General features: G+C 34.4%; 1 protein-coding gene across 2 annotated transcripts in view; it reads left to right on the forward strand.

The window, feature by feature from the left end:
• Positions 1 to 5743: 5743 nt before the first annotated feature.
• The window catches only part of GLRA3 (glycine receptor alpha 3), an 82769-nt gene continuing 65925 nt past the window's right edge, over positions 5744 to 22587 (forward strand). For both annotated transcript variants that reach the window (XM_087936406.1, XM_087936405.1), the window contains exons 1-3: positions 5744 to 6324; positions 16808 to 16935; positions 21560 to 21627. In XM_087936406.1, coding sequence (XP_087792532.1) covers positions 6254 to 6324; positions 16808 to 16935; positions 21560 to 21627 — 267 coding nt within the window. In that variant the 5' untranslated portion in view covers positions 5744 to 6253. The remainder of the gene's footprint in view (positions 6325 to 16807; positions 16936 to 21559; positions 21628 to 22587) is intronic.

Here is a 22587-nt window from a genome sequence, read left to right on the forward strand (position 1 = left end):
AGATAATAGGTATAAGTAACAACATAGTTATGAGTACATGGATACATATAAGAAAAATAAAAGAAACAATAGGACAGGGACAGTAGGCACGTTGGTGCGCTTATGCACACTTCCTACAGACCTCTTAGGAAAGGGGTGAGCAATGCATAAGTGCACAATTGTGCCTACCATCCCTGTCCTATTGTCCCCAATTATTCATACCCATTTCCTGTATTTATACTTATGTTTATTATCTTGAAAGCTATTGACAAATAAATAAATAAAATAAGTAAATTAGAATATAAATCTGTTTTTAAAATTAAATGATCTAAAAGCATTTTAAAAATAGCTTTTAGTACAGATAATCCTTAGTTTATGACAATTTATTCAAATTGGTCCATCTACCAAGAGAGAAAAGATTGAAAGAGAGTAAGAAAGGGGGAAGAAACTTTCAAGGGATATTATTCCTGTATGAAACAGGACCTTTTGCAAAAAAACTGGTTTGTAAATCAAACCACCCTATGTTTTAAGAGACATTTAGGCATATACTTTTCATAGCTTTCATATTTTATTGTGTCTTCATTTGCTGTGTTCATAGTGATTCACAGATTGGTACTATCTGAGATTTTCTTTTAAGAGCAAAACTAGTGCAGTAAAATGACTAAAACATACAGATTACTATGTGACTTAGGGCCTGTTATTCTTTTTAAGTCCAGTCTATATCACTGGGCTATTCAAGTACAAAAAATTAAAGGGGATTCCCACATAAACCAACTTGAGCTCTGAACGCAAAGTTAGGTTATAAATGTATCTGTGTGTCTGTGCATTTATGGTGTATGTGTGTGAGAGAGAGAAAGAGAGAGACAGACAGACAGGGAGCGAGGGAGCAAGAGAGGGACAGAGACAGAGATGTGTATATGACTAAATAAATGCCTGTCAGAAACAATTTGCTTTCAGCGGATCTCATGCGGACTGGAAGATTGGACTTGATGACCCTGGAAGCCTTCATGGTTTTATTACTAGGATGTGCAATATTGCAGTTAATAATTCTCTCTTTTTCTGAAAATTCTTTTGGCCTCTGTTTGAATTGTCACGTCTAATGAGTCAATAGCTAGCCAGAGCAATATGGAAAAATGGTTGGAAAAAAAAATACAGAAATGCTATTGAATGATATTGTGATTTACAAATTATTATCAGAGGTTTTATGTACAGTGACACAGTAAGGAGCACTACTTCAGCCAGAACAATGTCAATAGATTTAAATTGGGGGGGGGGGGGGAATCTTTCATCCATATTCCTCAATTTAACTTAAGGATAATGAAAAGGACAGAAACTGAAAGAGAGCACTGAAATGAAGATATTGACAGGCAGGCTTTAATTCATTTTGCTGCTAGTTTAGCTCTCACAAGGAGATTGAATGGCACATGGTTTAATCTAATACAGGACTATGATGCCTGTCAATTCCTGAGATTACTGCCTCATTTTGTTTAGCCTTACTGCCAGCCTCCTATGTCCATACAACCTCTGCAGAATTATTTATTGACATATGTATTAACCGAATTGAGAAGCAGTTTGGTGTAGTGTTGAAGGTATCAGTCTAGAAATTGAGAAATCTAGTTCTTCCTTAAGTAGAAAGCCAGCTGGGTGACCTTGGACTAGTCAATTTATCTGAACGCTGGAAAGGAGAAAAACAGCAAAACACTTCTGAAAAGCCTTGCCAAGAAAACTGCAAGGCTTTATCTAGGCACTCCAAGAACTGAACATGACTGAATGAAGGAAAAAATGAACTATAAGAAGTTTTATTATATGAATGAATAAAACTGAATAGAAATAAAGGAAGAAACAGTAAGAAGGTGGAAAACAATAATAAGATATGAAGTTGAATATATAAGATGCTTATTAAGTTATGTGTGGAAATGTGATAATTTAGAATTATATTGTACTTAAATGAGATGTTTTATTTGTTTGTTAAGTAGTTGTCGGAAAAGATGTCTTATGTTCTTATGTCTCATGTTTTGTTTGTGTACTGTTTTTTTTTTTAAATTAATAAAACTTTTTTAAAAAAAGAAGTTTTATTTGACATAAAATAGAAAACAGATACATACCACATAAATATTAACTGATCATTCATCAACATTAATCTTCTATTAAACTATCAGAGTCACTTATACTGAATCTTGCTACTCAATTTTCCAGCAAATTAGTTCCAGATCTCCTTTGAAAACATGCCTTGTTATTAGTTTACAAATAATTGTAATTGTAATGGCCACTAACAGAACTTAACAGTTATTGGCGTTTCAGTTATTGCCTCTCCTCTCCCCCACTTTCTCTTTCACCATCTAGCTGTATTACCATTCATTATTGTTAACTAGCAAAATTCTAGTCAATTTGGACAAGTAGAAAAATGATCACTCACTTAATATCTTTGTTTATGAGTATAGAGGGACCTGAAGAGATATAAAATCAGATCGTTCCAGGTCCATACTCTATGCACTATATAACATGGGTTGAATCCAATATTCTTAATAATTGAGGAAAGTTAAGTTCCCTACTGAATTCAGTAGGTTTACTATAATTTCAACATGATGCTTTTGTAATTAGAAAATGTATATAGACTAGCATAGTTTTAATAAAAAGTAAACTAAACATGGTCCCATTAATAATTTACAGTTTCTGAAATGAACTCCTAGATTAGATTTCATATCTTAGTGGAAAATTGTTAATGGAATAAAAATCATTCTATTTATATACCAACTGGATTATATTTAACTGAAGCTATATAGTTTGTAGAACTCTGACTAATATGTAAGCAGTCTACTCTTGGGCATTTAATTGGATGCTTCCACAAGGGAAGCACTCAAATATACCCCTCTAACATCCTTGCACACCTTCATATAATGGTTTTTCTTCTCAAAGTTTTCAATAACTTTTTCATATGCAAAATTGGAAGTATTTTATTCTGGCACTTGCCACCTTTAAAAAAATACTTTTAATAAAATGCAATACTAATTTTAATTTTCACTTTGGATCTAGTTTCTCACAATTATTGGCTAGTACAGAAAAATACAGAGATAGCCTGGAGGAAGGAATGCAAGAGTAGTAAGTAAACAGTTCATCACTGAGATAGAGCAGGGTATGAGAAAGATTACTATCTTGATTCTGTTTGGTATTAGAAGGTATTAGAAGGGTGTAGGACACTACTCTGTCAGACTTCAACATTCTTTTATTATATGCTAGAGCAATAAAGTTCCATTAATCTTTGTGCTTTCTGTTTCCTGACCTGGCATAGCTGAAAGCGCTGACAGTTCTGGCCATTAGAAAGTTAATTAGTGACTAGTAGTTTACTACTAGATGTAATGAAGTACTATTATGTAATGAAATTGATGGGAATGTAAAAATCCTAGTTAATAGACAAAGCATTATAAATCCATGTATATGAAAAGATAGCTGGTTTATAAATAGCATGAAGAAATAGAAAACAGGCAATGGCATCTCAGATAATCTGTCCATCAGTGGTAGAATGCTTCACATTTACAACCTTTCTAAAAACAAAAACGATTTTAGGAAATGTGCTGATGAATTCTGTTATTCCCAAAGTAGGCTGGGGCAAGGCAGGGAATCTGATTTCAACTAAATATCGGGGGGGGGGGGGAACCTCTTAAATGAGAAAAGTGCTTATTAAAACAAAATTAGAAGAGTGTGGACTATTTTTTAAAATTGGCTTAACATGCATAATTGGCTTAAATCCATAACCTTACATTCCACTCTCCTCTTTTGTAGACCTACATGGTACAGTTAATGACATTATATGATTCTACAGTCTCTTTGAACTAAAATGCTAAAATCCAGTTACACAGAAATGTGAATATGTTCCTGCAACTTTATTTTCTCTTATTTTTAAATAACTCCAGGCAATAGCATGGGGCCTCAGGTGGAACACAGGGAACCTGTTGTCTCCACTTCACTATAAATCTGCATCAAGATTTGGGGTTACAGCTTAGAAAGCTAATAAATGATGCATTATAACAAAAATAATTACTTTTGTCAAATAATCTGTAATCACTGGATCCTTTCTCTAGACACTTTAGGTGCCTTCCCTAAAAACTTGCCATCTTGCAGACTCTAGGAAGTCCCCACCTTATGAAACAAACTTCCCCTTTAGATCCAGGTAGCTGCTACCCTTTTAACCTTCAAAAACCATTAAGAACTGGCTTTCCCCCAAGTGTTGAAGAGAAGGTAAAATTGGAGTAGGAGGAAACTGTTAACATTGCTTTTGTGAAGTTTAATTGTGGCATCAAGTTTTTTTGATCTTATTTCTATGGATTTTGTGTTGCTTTTGCCATTTGAACATATTGCTTTTTCTTATGGTTGTGACTTGCCTAGGTTTGGGTAGACATATACATGATTTAAATAAATAAAAATGAATGAATGAATGAATAAATAAATGAGAAGTATATTTAAAGCCTTTTCTTGCTAGATTTCCAGACCAGAGTATATGTATATCTAACTGAAGGTTTAGAAGAACGCAAAGCACACAACACAAACACACAAAATGAAAGGGAAATGTGTCTCTCATCAAAATATTGTAATGTTCAACCTTGTGTCAACATTAAACCAGGATAAAATATTTTAGAGTGTGTATGTGCATGAGAAGGAAGGAAGGAAAAGAAATAAAGGTAACAACAACAACAACAACAACAAATCAAAATATGTAAAATAAGTAAAATAAATTGCTACATATAGCACAACATTTTGGGACTACTAAATAAAGCATATTAGAAGCATAAAGAATATTAGAAGCATAAAGAATACTACTTTATAAAGTAGAGCCTCTTTATGTTTACATTAGAAATGCCAGTTTATAAGTTTTAAGTACTACTATGAAAAATATTAGTGATCCCATCAATCTCTAAGGAAAACAAGACAATTACTTTTAAAAAAAATGTATAAAAGGAACCTAAACATGCTTTCACCTTTATTGCACTATGCATTTACAAATAGTAATCATATTAATTTAATTTGGATGGAGTTTGCTAATTTCTACTTAAGTGATAGGTGATTTCATTAAAAATGATGTTTATATGTAAAAATGCTTACATTAAGTAATACGTGAAATTATAATGCTTATTTTGTCATCACCCACATATTTTGGTATATGTGTTTTATTATTTAGACTCATGTCAGTGCACCTAAATAAATAAAATAGAACATGCATCCTCAGAGAAGGCCATTTATGTTGCTTTGTTAATAGAGCATTCATATTGATAATTTATGAGTGAAAGTTTTACCATCTCGAATGCTTTCATAGAGAAACAGAAAGGGAGACAGAAAAAGACAAAAAAACGGGGGCGGGGATGCAATCCAACTCCTTCTCCACAAGTCTTCCAAATATACAAAAGACTGGTAATAATTCTCCTTTCTAAGATCATCACAGGTTTCCTCCAGGGTTCTATAGCTCAACCTTTGATATAAACTTCAAGACAAATTATTCCCAGAGTGACCCATTTTTACATTAGGCATTGCAGGTTTGCATATCAATCCATGAAAACTCTTTAAAAAAAAAAAGCTATCTCCTTTGGAAGATGTTTTGTCCCTTTCCGTAGTTCTGTCCTGTAGTTCATAAGTTCTTTCCTCTTTCCTCTGCTAAAGGATACCCCTTTGAGGGGATCACAGTACCAATTTTGTCCCTGCTCCACCTCATTTTTGCATCCCGTTCTCTCTTACTCTTTAGTCAAACAACTCTTGCACAGCCGTCTGAGAGCTTCCCTACTGGGGTCGGTGGGAGTCCACTGCTTTGAATCTGTCTCCGCCTCCTTCCTTTTCTAGTCTTGCCATTGCCAGTGTTCAGGAATGTGGCGAATTGGCTTCTGGACAGAGAAGGAAAGAAGGGACAGAGGAAAACCTCAAAGTAGGTGTACTTTGCTGCTGCTTGCCTTTTCCCGATGCCCTTCATTGGCTGCCTGGTCTTGCCCTCTGGGATTAGCCTCTCTCTTTAGATGCACAATACAAACCTCGGCGAGCTGGTTGCCAACAACAACCCCAAAATGCACGACATCCCAAGCGCCGGCGAATAGATCACCCTGGGAAAAGACGTCCTCGGTTCGTACAGGTTCTGTCGAGTGTCGCGGAGCTCTCCAGGGTCCTGAAAACTCGGCCGCTTTTCCAGCTACCGAAGCGATCTCATTCCGAACTCTCCGATCCTTCGGAGCCTCCTCGTCCCCTTATGACTCGGACACCTTCTTTTGGGAGCAGGTTGTAAATACCTCGCCATACCATGGCCCACATTAAATACCTGCGTGCTGCTGTCTCAGGATTCTATCTGTGGGAAGCTGCGGTGCTGCTCAGGTAAGCCTCGATAAATATCAGCAGATATGTTTTGGGGGTGATGTAAATAGACAAGGAGGGGGGGGGGGAGTGCAATGATAGAGCTGTAAAACGGATTCTGTAATCTAATATTCTGCAGACATTATTTAGGATGATGACCTGGTATATTCTGGACAATATTATTTTGTCTTAATCTCTTGTCCTAATATTTTTATTCTGTTTTATAAGTACTTTTTAAAATCTTGATTTATTATTTTTGTAACTAATTCAAAGCAGCAAACACCTAATACTCTTTCCTCTTCCTATTTTCCCCACAACAACTCTGAGAGATGAGTTAGACTGAGAGTGACTGGCCCCAAATCACCCAGCTGGTTTTCATACCTGAGGCAGGACTAGAACTCAGAGTTTCCTGGTTTCTAGCCTGGTGCATTAGAACAAATTATTTGTTGGCAGATCAAATGCTTCTTTCCTCCTTTTGCCCTTGATTCAGATGCACTTTATACTGCTTTAAACTCCCTCAGTTCTCTTAAGCATCATTGTTTCATACTGTGTTGGGGGGGGGGGGGGAGGACAGCACAAATGAAGCAAGGCATAGCAAATATTCAAAAGGACGTAACTTTCATCCTCCTAATAGTGTAACAAAAAGATGAATCTCAATCAGTATTCAAAGTCTGCTTTTTGGCATCCATGTGTAAATATTATATATCTTTTAGTTTAAACTACATGATAGACTGTTTTCATAAATATATGAGAATTATTGTGTCTCTTCTTAATCTCCTCTTCAAATTTACTTTCATAGAATAAATAAAACAAGAAAAATTATGTATATGTTACCTATGACAATAATAAAAAAAATGCAATGTAAGTTTCTCCATAAATCTTTTCCCTAAATATCCACCCCACTCTGAGACATGACGAAATAGAATATAAAAGCTTTCTTTTTGTATTTGAATACTACTCTTATATTTGAAGTTTATTGGATATATTTATATTTCTTGTAACTGATATCACAAACACTTTCAAACTAAGGTGTTTGGATTTAAGACAGTTTAATTTTATGCAAATGAAATGGGAAGACAAAACTGGATGTTTTTAAAGTAATTTACAAAGGTATTACTGGCTAGTAAAGCTCAAACATTACACTGTAAATATTCAGTGATATATAAAGTTTACAAATCATGTAGTATAAGGAATCTTTTCCACAAAAATCTTATGCCATGCTGAATTCTAACTATTATAAATAATTTTACCAAGATATATGAAATGCAAGTCTGTTCTGATGTTTTGTTTTCAAGAATTGAATACATCTTGCATAATATATATGCAAGTTATTGAAAGGACATATCAACTATCTACAGTAAATAATAGTCTCAAAAATACAAATAGCAGTGGCAAGCCCTTTTAATGTTACTCTTAACACTGAAAATTATTAGATTTTATTTTTGAGAAAAAAGCATTCACATGAGAAAATAATGCATCATATAAATAAATAATGTTTTAAAACTATTGAGAAGTGTTTATTTAAATATTTTCAGTCAAAAAGTTAAAATATAATAAAGGTATCAATAAAAATGTTTCTGACAGCAAAAAAATGATAGTTAGATGATTCTAGCCTTGAATTATTAAAAAATGTGCATATCCTAAGTGAGCAAGAGTCCTTGTATAGACTATGGAATGATTTTCTATTTTACACATCTGTTGTTATCTAAACATTTTTACAACCAATTATCTTGTGTTTTAGTTAAAAGAAAGAAAGAAAGAATATATTCTAGTCTTGCTTATATAGTTCGTTAGCATAGTGAAATTATCTTGTGGATGCTTCCCAAACATTACTAAACCTTATTGATGCCTATCCAGAAGTGATCATCCTATAAATTCCTATATATAAGCAGTAATTACATAGAATAAAATAAAACAAAACATATAATGGAAAGGAGGAGAAACAGTTTGTACAAAACTGCATCTAAAAAAAATTAGGCCTTAGGGACAGAACTGCCCCTTTTCTCTAATATTTTGGTTTATAATTTATTGCACTAAATTGTGTGGTATTATTTTTATTATAGACATTATATATTTTTAATCTTATTTATCCAAATAAAATGTGTAATCTGTTCAGAGTAAATTTCATTTGGAGTAGCCTACAGCCTTGTAAGTAAACAAATATGGTAAAACAAGTATTTTTTATAGAAACCTCTATACTTTCTAACAATAAAAGCAACTAGTGAGTGGTAATGTGCACAAGAAAAGATATTTGATAAACCACATTAGCATCATCAAACCATGCAGAAGTGAACATTGTACTGTGCTACAATGTTTTTGTAAGATCACTATAGTGAAGATTTGTTAAGACAAGTAAGAACCCACAATAAAATGTATGCATGGTGCTTCTGTCCAGCCACCCCAGAATCTTATTTTTGTTTTGTTTTTAATTATATTTAAAGGCTTTTTAAAAAATTAGGATAGATCCAGTCATGCCAGTATCTGTTATATTAATAGCTTTGATCTTTTTTTATTGATTATTTGCATTTTTCTTTCTCAGAAAATTCTATGGGGAGGGCAAGAAAAGGTGTGCATGGAACCATATTTTACCACACTCAAAGTTTCTAAAAAGATTCAGCCAATCTGATAGAAAATTCCTCCACAGTACTCCATGGGGCCGCAGGTTAATGTTTGGAATTTTCTGATTCTGATAACTCCTCGATATGATGCTGAATTGTACTTATACAATTCCTCATCAGTAGTCATGCTGGTTGAAATTGTTGTAGTTCGAGCTGTAGTTCCACAATTTCTGTAGCGTCACAGGTTCCCTACCTGTACTTTATGAAAGAGAGTTTTCCCAATCTTATATTTATACCTGAAATCCTAGTCCCTTTTCCCCATTGACTGTTTTGGACTTCGGGAATTTAGAAATTTCCTGTATAGCTGCCTTTAATATTTGAATAACTAACAATTATGCAAAAATGTCTGGTTTCCATTGCCTGATTTACTACTGGGATAAAATAGACAATGTATTGAATTAATCTACTGGATGAGATCCTAAAGTACGTTAGTCACCCATTAGTCATCTTTAATTTGATTTCATTGGAATCAAATGGTGAGTAACATTGTTTAAATACAATCTGTACTATGTATCTTAATAAGTTTTAATTAGTGAGTTTTAGAATGGAGAACAGGTTTGTACATCACAGTAAAATGCTGATATTACCAATATTATTCATATAAATATAGTGTCCCTTATTTTTCCTGCAATATTTGTATGAGTATTATAGAATACAATAATGCTGTCACTTAACATGCAATGCTACTTTCTTGTCCTGACTTGACAAAGCCTTTCCTGTGTTTTGCAGCAAATGATCATCATTTATTCTTTGCTTAAAACTGCCAGGCTAAAGCATTTTCTTTTCACCCAGAAGCCAAGGGTCAAAAATAATTTACGAAAGTTCTTCATTCATTTCATGTTGATATCTTTTTGATATGTAGACTGCACTCTTTTCTCTCATGGGTGGCATCCCTGAAACTGTAGGTGATAGTATAACTTGTTCCCTGATAAAATAGTGCTGGTCTTCATCCAATCGATACATGAATGTTAAGACCTTGTTCAGACAGAGAAACCTTTATACACCGGAGAAGACTTGTTCATATTCATAGAGAGAACTGGCTGAGTTAACCTTTCATGACAAACATTTGATGTTTTCACTATAGCTTCTACAAGCAGCCATCGACTTACAACAGATCATTTAATGACCATTTGAAGTTACAACATAATAGGAAAAAGAGACTTATGACTGTTTTTCACACTTACAATCGTTATAGCATCCCCATGGTCATGTGATCAAAATTCAGATGCTTGACAACTGACTTATATTTATGATGATTGCGGTGTTCCAGGGTCATGTGATCATCTTTTTCAACCTTCTGACAAGCAAAGTCAATGTCAATCAATATTTATTTAACAACCCTTAATTACTAATTTAACAAGTGCAGTGATTCACTTAACAACTGTGACAAGAAAGGTTGCAAATGGAGAAACAACAAATGTCTCACTTAGTAATCATAATTTTGGGTTCAATTGTGGTTGTAATTCGAAGAGTACCTAAGTATCACTGGTCCTGTATTTTTATGCTGGGGAGCTGCTCTTCTGGTTTCCGGTGCCCCCCTCTGCATGCGGTCCCATTTCGGCACTTGGATAATCATTAACTCCCAGTTTTTTAAAAAAGCCATAGGAAAAACAGTAGTCTGGAGTTTTGTAGCCCAGATTTGATAGTATATTGCTTACATTTTTATTAAATCACATTAAAGATCCAAGGTAGTAGCAGAATTGTATTAAATTTGATATGTAGCTTTTATTAGTTGTTTGTGCTTTAATGAAGAATATTTAACTTTGTTGAAAGAACTAACTAAGCATAATTGTTCCATGATGTTTAGGGAATATGAATCTAGTATATACTTTGATAACAGGAAAAATAAGAAAATATGTGTAACAACGTCACAAATCATGGCTGATTGTATTTGCATCCCACTGTTACATACACATACCTAAGTCATATATTTGTATCATGTCAATCACTTAAATATTTATTATTGTCCATGTCCCTGGATACCTATTACATATAAAGAACAACTGGTAGATGTTTTCTTCTGAAGGGAGTTTGATTTATATGATTTTCTTTCCTTGGACACAGGGAATTTTTTCTTGTTGAATCCCATATGTTTGCTTTGTGTTCTAACTTTGCTAAATATTTTCAATATTTCAATAAAACTCATAAAACTTGGCAGCCTTTCATATTCTCACTTAATCAAACACAAGTCCAAACTCTGTCAAGGATCTTGGAGTACTCATCTCAAATTACTTAAGTGCTAGAGCCCACTGTATCTACATAGCCAAAAAGGCGTTAAGAGTTGTTAACCTAATCTTACATAGCTTTTTCTCTGGTAATATTACACTAATAACTAGAACGTACAAAACATTTGCTAGACCAATACTCGAATATAGCTCATCAGTCTGGAACCCACATTATGTATCTGATATTAACACAGTTGAGAAAGTCCAGAAATATTTCACAAGAAGAGTTCTCCACTCCTCTACTCGTTGCAGAATACCTTATGCCACCAGACTCAAAATTCTAGACCTAGAAAACCTAGAACTACGCCACCTTTGGTCCGATCTAAGTATAATATATAAAATCATGCATTACAATGTCCTACCTGTCAATGAATACTTCAGCTTCAACCATAACAACACTAGAGCAAACAATAGAAACAAACTCAAGGTTAATCGCACCAAACTTGATTGCAGGAAGTACGACTTCAGCAACAGAGTGGTCAATGTCTGGAATACTCTACCTGACTCTGTGGTTTCTTCCCCAAACCCCAAAAATTTTAACCTTAGACTGTCTACTATTGACCTCACCCCTTTCCTAAGAGGTCTGTAGGGTGCGTGCATAAGCACACCAACGTGCCTACCGTCCCTGTCCTACTGTGTCTTTTATATTTTATTTTTATTTTTCTTATAAGTATCCATGTATTCATAACTATGTTTTTACTTACACCTATTATCTTGTAAGCAACTGACAAATAAAAATAAAAATAACATAAAAAATAAAAATAAAAGTATACTAAATAACATGTGTTCTTCCTTGTCCTCATGATATTATCTTCTATGAGCTCTGGTGGAACAGCAGTTAAGATGCAGTATTGCAGGCAAAACTCTGACCACAGCCTGCAGTTCGATCCTGACAGGGCTCAAGATTAACTCAGCTTTCTATCCTTCTGAGATCAGTAAAATGAGGATCCAGATTATTGGGCACAATAAGCAAATAATGCTTATACACTGTAAACTGCCCAGAGAGTACTGTAAAATGCTAAGGGGTGGTATAAATGCTACTGCTATTGTTATTATTTAATCTCCACTCATAACTGACCCTAACCCTAACACCAACCAGATATAGAATGGAATGGGCACAACCCTGCTGCCTCCAGAATTGTCTTACAGGGTCTTCTGCTTTGGAAAGTGGGAAAGAACCATTTCTTCCAGATCACCACACCAATTCCAGGATCGTATCAACCTGAATATCAACTGACTAGCAGTAACAACAGGAAAGGTTCACAATAGAACTGTCCCTTTGTATGTCAAATGTTATTTGCAGTACTTTGGTCATCTGGGATAGCACAAAACCTTTTCTAAAGAGTTTAACTATTTCAGTAAATAGGGAACAATGTTGCTTGATCTAGAGATGGCACCAATATACAATATTAATTTCTTTGCTTAAGGACTTGCAAAAGTAATAAAGCCTTCCAAGGAATTAAAAATGGCAAAAATAGGCAAATTAAAAAGATAGAGGGACATGAAATAAGATTATTCATCTAACAAAAAATTAAAAATGGCAAAAATAGGCAAATTAAAAAGACAGAGGGACATGAAATAAGATTGTTAATCTAACAAAAAATTGATGGGAAGAGCAAGAGATTTTAAGAAGATTTTAAGAAGAGTCTGTCATTTGCACCTCTATAATTGTCTGGTTTGGTTCTGCAACCCAACAGGACAGACACAGACTTCAGAGGATAATTAGGACTGCAGAAAAAACAATTACTACCCACCTGCCTTCAATCGAGGACCTGTATACTGCATGAGTCAAAAAGAGGGCTGTGAAAATATTTACAGACCCCTCACATCCTGGACATAAACTGTTTCAACTCCTTCCCTCAAAAGGATGCTATAGAGCATTGCACACTAGAACAACTAGACACAAGAACAGTTTTTTCTTGAATGCCATTACTCTGCTAAACAAATAATTCCCTCAACACTGTCCAACTATTTACAAAGTCTGCATTACTATTACTATTAACCTTCTCATCACTCCTTACCACCCATCCCCTCCCACTTGTGACTGTATGACTGTAACTTTGTCACTTGTATCTTTACGATTTATATTGACTGTTTCCTAGTATGATTTGATTGTACCCTATGACTATTATTAAGTGTTGTACCTGATGATTCTTGACTTTTGACAAATATATCTTTTCTTTTATGTATACTGAGAGCATTTGCACCAAGACAAATTCTTGTGTGTCCAACCACACTTGGCCAATAAAGAATTCTATTCTATTCTATATATATCTTCTTTAATGATTATAACAAGATTTCAGAATTTCAGAGTTGGAAGAGACCTTGGACCAGGGGTGGGATCCGACAGGGTTAACTATCAGTTCAGTGATTTAGAAGGTTCAGTGATTTACAATGTGCTTCCCTTCACGCTGCACGCGCGTGCCTGTAAATCGTCATCAGCATGCTGTGTGCAGAGAAGCAGCATTTGAAACAGCCCTATTTCCTGCTTTTTTAACTGCAGCTGTGCCTCACACAACAGCTGAAGTTGAAAAAGCAGGAAGTAAAGGTCAGGTAAAAGCCCGTGCGGGTGGGTGGGCAAAAACATCAGCAGACATAGAACCGGTTCTATGTCTGCTGCTCTTCAGAGCTACCGGTTCTACAGAGGTAGACAGAACTGGTAGACACCCACCCCTGCCTTGGAGGTCTTCTAGTCCAAACTCCTGCTCAAGCAGGAAACCCTATACCACTTCAGACAAATGGTTGTCTAATCTCTCCTTTAAAAACTTCCAATGTTGGAGCATTCACTACTTCTGGAGGCAAGTTGTTCTACTGATTAATTGTTTAACTGTCAAGAAATATCTCCTTAGCTCTAGGTTGCTTTCATCCTTGATTAGCTTCCATCCATTACTTCTTGTCCTGCCTTCAGGTGTTTTGGAGAATAGGTTGAATCCCTCTGCTTTGTGGCAGCTTCTGAGATATTGGAAGACTGTTATCATGTCACCACTAGTCCTTCTTTTCATTAACCTATACATACCCAATTCCAGCAACCGTTCTTTCTTTGTTTTAGCTTCCAGGCCCCTAGCATTGCTCTTCTGCACTCTTTCTAGAGTCTCAACCTCTTTTTTATATCTTGGCAACCAAAACTGGATGCACTATTCCAAGTGTGGTCTTACCAAGGCATTATAAAATGGTATTAACAGTTCATGTGGTCTTATTTCTATTCCTCTGTTAATGCAGCCTAGAACTGCGTTGGCTTTTTTGGCAGCTTCAGCACACTGCTGGCTCATATTTAAGTGATTGTCCACTAGGAATCCAAGATCCCTGTCAGAATTATTACCATTGAGCCAGGTACCACCTGTACTATATCTGTGCATTTAATTTTTCTTACCTAAATTTAGAACCTTACTTTTTTCATAATTGAATTTCATTTTGTTAGATAGTGCCCAATGTTCAAGTTGTCAAGATTCTTCTGTATCTTAAGCCTATCATCTGGAATGGTGGCTATTCCTGCCAGCTTGGATTCATCTGCAAATTTGATGAGTTCCCCATCTGACTCCTTATCCAAATTATTGATGAAGATAGTGAAGAGTACTGGGCTTAAAACGGAACTTTGGGGTAACCACTGCATACTTCCTTCCATGTAGATGCAGCTTCATTGAGGACTACGCATTGAGTGTGATTGGTCAGCCAGTTACGAATCCATCTGGTGGTGATGCTGTCTAACATATTTTTCTATTATATGTAGTAGTAGGTTGTGGTATATTTTATCAAATGCCTTACTGTGTTGATTTCTGTACAGATCATAGCAGAATGTACAATATTTAATAATCACGCCAGAACTATTTTTTTGAGAAACTCTTTCAACAAAACTAAGTAAGACTTGAGTTGGAAAAACAGTGATTCAAAATAGAGAAGAAGGTGAACTATGTTGCATCTTGTCTCTATACCTGGCTAAATTAGTTTTTTATAATTAACAATAGAAATGTGCTTGTGTAGCATAATTAGAAAGTAGACAAGAAGTTTAAGTGAGTGGAAAGGATCAAGTGTTCTGTCCACCTTCAGCAAAAATGGTGAATACTGAGGATTCCATAATCCTTTGTCAGAGGCTAGATGGATATTACAGATGGTATATTTGTCTGGGATTTTTAAAATAATATATAATAATACTTTTTCCTTTTTCCTTTCTTACATAGGTACTTTGCATAGTTACAAAAGGCTACTACAAGATGAACAAGCTATGGCTATTTGATCTGAGCTGTAAAAAACCCCCACTGTATAGTAGCTAAAAATGATAACTTTCCTGTTAAGGTTAAAAGCATACAATTGCCAATTGAATTTTGATAAATATTGGGTTGGTTTTTTGTAATTTTGGCTAATTACAAAATGTTAATCCTAACCTTTTCTATTGTCTTCCCTCACCAGCAGATTCATCTTTGATACGTTTACCTTTCGATGAAGATTAACAGGATGCTTTAAACATTACTAGTATTAGTTATCAATACTTCTACTATTCACAGTAGTTGTTTTTTTTTTCAAATAGACATAGTTATTAGCCCATTGTTAGCTGTATCCTAATACTACATTCCAAATTTTTAAAGGAACACTTTTATTATATATTATATTTATTTGCTCCTTATAATTATATACTGCTGCATTTTAATAGATTCTAATTGAAGTACAATTAATTAATCCATATAAAATGAATCAAATAATAATTAAGAACAAAAAACAGATGTCTTATAGTTAAAAGAAAAAGAATCCTCATTTTTCATGTTAAAAACTTGAGATTAAACTATTTTATAATACCTCCCCATCTTCTAAATGTAATTTCATTCTTGATTGTACTTCTATTTTATTGTCTTTAGAAATATTTATGTTTTATGGTTTCCTAGCTTCTAATATTATAAGTTGCTCAGAGTCACCTTGAATTGAGAAGGGCAGTAAATAAATGTAATAACTAAATAAAATAAAAATAAATAATGCAAGTTCCTTAAACCACTTAGCAATAGCAATAGCATTTAGACTTATATGCTGTTTCACAGTGTTTACAGTCCTCTCTAAGCAATTTTACAGAGTTGGCATATTTCCCCCAACAATCTGGGTCATCATATTACTGACCACGGAAAGATGGAAACCTTGAGCCTGATGAGATTCAAACTATCTAATAGCAGGCAGCCAGCAGGCAGCAGAAGTACTCTGCAGTACTGCATTCTACCCACTGTGCCACCATAGCTCTTAACAATAATGCTGGCCATAATTTAATTAAAAATAGAACCAAAAGTATGTGAAACCAGAAAAAATATTTTCATAATGAAGGGAACAAATATACATCATAAACTAAGCCAACATGGTTGAACCTAAATGGACATTCAAAACAGGCCTTCAAGGATCTTTGAAAGGATAGCAGAGTCAAGGTGACAATCTACCCTTGAATCGCAGCTGAAAGCTCATAACCTGTTCAGTGTTTAGGGGACATTGTTTTTCACAAAACAATAGTGAGACTGGTTAAAAGAAATATTGAAATAGAATCTAGCGAATCATATGGTGCTTTGGGGAGGGTTGACTTTGACTGTGATGCCGAACTCAAATGATGAACCTCATCTTACAAAGACATAGTTTTTAAGACCTGAAAAAAAATGTATGGTTACACCGATGAATTTTTTTTTTTTTTGCTTTTAGTTTGGTTGCCACCAAGGAAATTGACAGTGCGAGATCCCGTAGTATGCCCATGTCTCCTTCGGATTTTCTGGATAAATTAATGGGAAGAATGTCTGGCTATGATGCAAGAATCAGACCAAATTTCAAAGGTAATTTAATCTTATAGGTTATTTATTTAGTTCCAATATTTTCATTTGTGCTAATGTTCCTTCTAAATTACTTTCTTAAATAACACATTTTAACTAAAACTGCAATTTAGATTATGGCCTTTATTCTATACATTTTATCCATATTGAAATTTGGAAAGAATTTGCAAGGGAGAAGCTTAATTAAAGATGAATCTTTTTTTTTTTTTTTTTTAGAAAAAGAATAGAGTAGATACTGGATGAATTACAACGTAAAAAGGATCACGATGAAGTTTTTTGAAAGAATATAAAAGGGTTTATTTTGAATTTACACAAATATATTTGAAACTAAGATATTTAACTATGTTAAATAAGACACTATTTTATTTACCAATAATACTAACTTGCTGGGGAAGGGAAACATAATCTGATAATCCAGCAACAATTTCATAACCAACATATTATTATAATGAAATCTAAGGTCCTTGCAGCTATTAAAATCTTACTGTTTTTATAATTAAATTATCATGCTTTTGTAATACTAGATAATAGTACTATTTGTTTTAATTTACTAATAGTAGTAATATTATCTAACTAGATAACACAAACAAAAATCTATGGATACAGTGAAAACAAATCAAACTCTGTAATTGTATCTTTTTACAAGGTTGACTGAATTGTACACTATCCATTATAAGTCAAAGCTGGAAGTAAAATCCATAGTGAAAAGTAAAGACTACATGGTACAATAAAAAAAATACAAGATTCCTTAGCAACTTTTATTGTATAATTTTTCAAGAGCAAATAAATTTAACAAACCAACAAACAAATATATCAAGCTGATATCAGTTAGGATGGTCAAATGTACAAAAGCAGAATAGTTGGGAGTAAAAATTGGCTGCTAAAGAATGGAAAGAAATCATGGCATTTAAAATGAATTGTGAGGGGAAATTGGTGATTTAACTAGAAAAGGGAATAAATTATTTAATAAGCTAATTCTTATATATGCAAATTTGCTTATTATGCTAATTTTGAGGCTTCAATTTTTAACAATTGCAGAGCAGGTAGTTCAATCATGCTCTCTTTTACATGGGGAATTGTGCATATATGTGAATACTTCAGTTGCTTCAGTTATTTAAGAGATGACATGAGTTTTTTAGTGTTTTTCTTTCCACATACTTGCTTTTATTTGGTTGTTTTTAATGAATTAAGAAAATAGAGAAAAAGAAATGCATAGCCCCACAATGCAATGGGAGAAATTATATGAAGGTACAGAAAGGTATTAAAGGATTGCTCCAAATCTAGTGGAGTCTTGGAAAGACTTTGACAGAATCAAAATCAAATATGAGAAAGTGGAAATAGTTAAAATAAGCATAAGCATTTGTGGGCAGGCTGATCTTCTTCAGTGTGCTTTCATAAATATAAATCCTGAATTACAAAAATATTATAGCTTTACAAATACACTAGAAGGGAAATCTAGAAAAGCAATATTGAAATCTTTGCACAGAGCAAAGCAAAAATTAAAAATATCCTAGAGTTACCAAATAATTTTATTATGTGTTTATAACTCAAATAACAAATAACTATTTGAGTTAAGCAGTATGATTTAGCACAGTTTTTCTCAACTTTTAAGTCTGGAGGAAACCTTGAATTATTTTTCAGGCCTTGGAGGACCATTCAGGCCAGAAGTTAAAAAAGCAGTATCTTCACTTTAGCGTAGACCTGTATGCTTTAAGAGTTTTCTTTAACTTAAAAATAAATAGTTTTCCTGCCCCTCCTCCTTCCCTCCTCCTTTGCACCTTTGTGGTGACACCTGCTGCCAGGCCAGTCCCAGATCTTCTGAATCCACCTTGAGATGGAGTCTCCCAGGGCACTATACTTTCAGAAAAGCAGGCTAGTAAACTGGCAAAGAGCCCTGGGATGGAGGCCCTGGTGCAGAGATGGTATTCAGCAGGTTCTGACCAGTTCTGGAGAACCGGGAGCAGAAATTTTAAGTAGTTCAGAGAACCAGCAAATACCACCTCTGACTGGAGATTTTACAGTCTCCTTTCCCTGCCACACCCACTAAGCCACACCCACAGAAGTAAATTTTTTTTTAATCCTACACTGCCTCTTTTGCGCATTCTCCACCATCTGCTGTTCCTCTGTCCTTCTTCATTCCTCAGCTCGACTTGGCTCACTCCTCACTCATGGGCTCAGACTTTGCTCATCTTCCCACTTGCACAGCTCCATACACTCCAGTGGGTTAACCTAGGGTTGGATGTTGATATGTAGCCATGTAATGCTACACTGATCCACAGACCATTAGAAATAAATTTGGATGGATATAAACTTCTATAATTACTTAAGATGAAAGGTACTTCTAATATTGCATTATAATTTCGTTACTTTTCATTCCTACACAACTATTGCCAAGACATAAGCTGTTATATTTATTTATTGCTGTTTACCTTACCAGCACAACTTCCAGTTCAATTTAATATAAAACTATTCTGAACAAAAGGTTATTTTGAACAGATAATTTCCCCTCCTTTATTCGTGCTTTTAAACAGATCTCAGAAGAAAAGATATAAATAGAAAACTTAGATCTTAGTGATTCATTTAGTGATTGGATACTGAAGCTTATGATATATACAGTGCAATCACCCTGATTTACTATATTATAGTGTAGAATGGGACATATGTAAAGCCATTAGTGGATTTTGCAACTTCAAAATATTTAGAATATTGTTTGAAATTTTCTGAATCTACCCAACCCAACCTGGTGATAATTTGTGGTATTTTACAAATACTTGGGTTCCAGTTAAGCAGAAATCAGAAAATAAACAAAGTATTATTTATCTACAGTGCTATATATCTGAAAAATAAAATATGTGGGAATTATATACAACTAGTTTAATTAACTCAACTAATTTTGTTTAAAATTAATTAAAATTTAAAAAGAAGTTACCATGCTTCAAAATAAAACATTAGCTTGGGACTTCTATATTATTGTTTTTATAAATTTACAATGGGTCTCATGGTCAATAGGCCCTTTAAAAAAAGGAATGGCTACAGCATTATTTATTAGTTTGTATCTGCTTGTCCCCACAAAAGATGGAAAAATAGATAGATAGGCAGATAACAGGTATCCTATAAGAATAAAGAATGTGATAGCAAGCAAGCTACCAGATTTCTTTTGAATTAGTGTTTTGTGACTGCCGCTATCAATTGGACAATAACTTCATTGATAGGGTTTGGTCATTCACACATAAAACATGGAAGTGACATTAAAATAGGCATAAAATAATAAAATAATCATATGATCACCTTCATTTCGCTAAGATACATTGAACCATTTGGGAAGAGAATTTAATTTTTCTCTTTAATTTAATTATAAGAAGACATGTTTCAAATGATTTAAAAAAATATCTATAATAATTGCCGAGAAATGAAGTGAATTTCCTTTCACAAGTATGAAAGGATTTATGTCGTTTGTTGGAAATATTTAACATTTTATTTGTGCACTGACCTATGATGTAATTTAAAGTTTTAAATAGAAGAGTTTTTGCCTCTAAATGTTTGCAATTATAGTGTAAACCATGTGTGAATAATGATACTAGCATGAAATACCCTTGTTAGTTTTCAGAATTATACAGTATGACTAGGTTGAATTGGATTGGACTGAAGGAATAGCTTTGTGAAATAATATCACTTTTAGTCATTGTGCTGTAGAATTGTATTGTCTATTGTATCACTCAAAGTAAAATCAACTACTCAACAAGTTGCACAAAATTATATTCCAAAAGCATCCAAATATTTCATTCAACTATCATAAATTCTTTATTGTTTAGAAAGAAATGTTCTAGAAGCTTGTTCAATTACTGTCATGCCCCTGTTGGAATCTGATTCTGAGGGAGAGGTGGAACAGCTGACAGGGAGTGGGAGTATAGCTCCAGTGGATTTGAAGGAAACTGGGGAAGGGCATTCATTCAGAGGAAGACCCAGGCCCACCCCCTCTTCATCCTAGGGCATGCAGGGAGGAACAGATAAGGGAGCAACATGGGTTACGGGGGAGAAAAGGGCCCTGATTCCCTTCATTAGCTGAAGCTAGGAAAACAGGATATAAAGGGTGTTTGCTCACAAGTCCTTGCTGGAAGCAAAGTATGAATTATTTTGGTTTCTCAAGTCTTATCTGGTTATGGAGTCCTCCCAACTGTGTGTGTTTCATTATCTTTTGAAGTCTTCAATTCCTTATCCTGCCCTGTCTCATTAATTGCTGCAACGTGACTTGTGTTGATTTTTATTTATAATTTATATGTACTTTGGGTTCAGACGGAATTTCTTCCCTTTAAAAACTGTTCTTGGAAGAGTTTTTTCTCCAGCCAATGATAACTGGACATTGGGGGGCAAGTTGAAAATATTAAAGGAACTTTACCTATTTTTGTGAGTTTGTTGCTTTTGTGCCATGCCCCAAGTCATCATAATTACTAATGGATTTTAAGAAGTTAGATACATGATTACCATGCCAATATAATATTCAATATTCAACTGTACCTTAAAATATCTTATTTTTCCACTAAAATTTAGCCTGTTAATACATTTTGAAAATAGTACAAACTTCACTTTCGTATAGACACTAATTTCTTCATGCCTTAATGTGTTTTAGGGCCTCCAGTAAATGTTACATGCAACATCTTCATTAATAGTTTTGGATCCATTGCAGAAACAACAATGGTAAGATGTTCTTTATGGAAAATTCAACATATTAAAGTTTATTTATTTAGTGTATGGCATCATAGATTCACAACTAAAACACATTGCACCTACAAACACAAATATAAGTTTAAATGAAACATCAGTGTTTCCCCGAAAATAAGACTCGGTGTTTATTTTCTTTTGGGCCCCAAACTAAGCACCAGGTCTTATTTTCAGAGGAAGTCTTACCCACTTACCTTAGGACCATTGCCACTAGGCCACCCATGCCCCAGCACCTGTCGTGCTGCTGCTCAAGTTCTTCTGCAGCCGTAGAAGTCAGGCAGTGATGTGACAGATGTTGGGGCATGGGAGGCTTGGTTGTGGCAGTCCTAAGGTAAGTGGGTGTGGGGCATGTGGAGCCGTTGCACTCCCCACTCCCATCATAGGTTGATTTTTACACACGCGCCTTGTCCCACCCTGTACAACCAGACAGTGGGACCAAGTGGGTGGGGTCTTAATTAGGGCTTATTTTGGGGGTAGGGCTTATATTAGGTACACATGAAAAATCATGCTAAGGCTTATTTTTGTGATAGCTCTTATTTTCTGGGAAACATGGTATACATATTCAGTATACAAGATAAAATATTATATTAAGGTACAATTGTAATAAAAGCGCCATAATGTAAGCACCTATAAGTCACAATAGGATAAATGTTATAGATCGCTAGGAAGCTAACCATCTAACTACAACATATTTGAGTGACATTTGTACCCAGATGACTTTGAAATAAGTGACTTGATGATATGTGTAAGAATGAGTGGTGGAGAAAAAATAGTATGCATTTATTGCATAATAAATATGCATTATTCTATGTGATTCCAATGATCCTTAATAAATATATGTTTCCATTCATTCTTTAGAAAGGAAAAAGAAAATCCCAAATCCTCCTTTATCAACCCTTTTCACATTGCATAACATTGTCAACTGATTGCTCATGA

This window comes from Pseudonaja textilis, chromosome 6 (genome assembly GCF_049901715.1).
Source record: "Pseudonaja textilis isolate UNSWEBS1 chromosome 6, rPseTex1.2, whole genome shotgun sequence".
Classification (NCBI taxonomy): domain Eukaryota; kingdom Metazoa; phylum Chordata; class Lepidosauria; order Squamata; family Elapidae; genus Pseudonaja; species Pseudonaja textilis.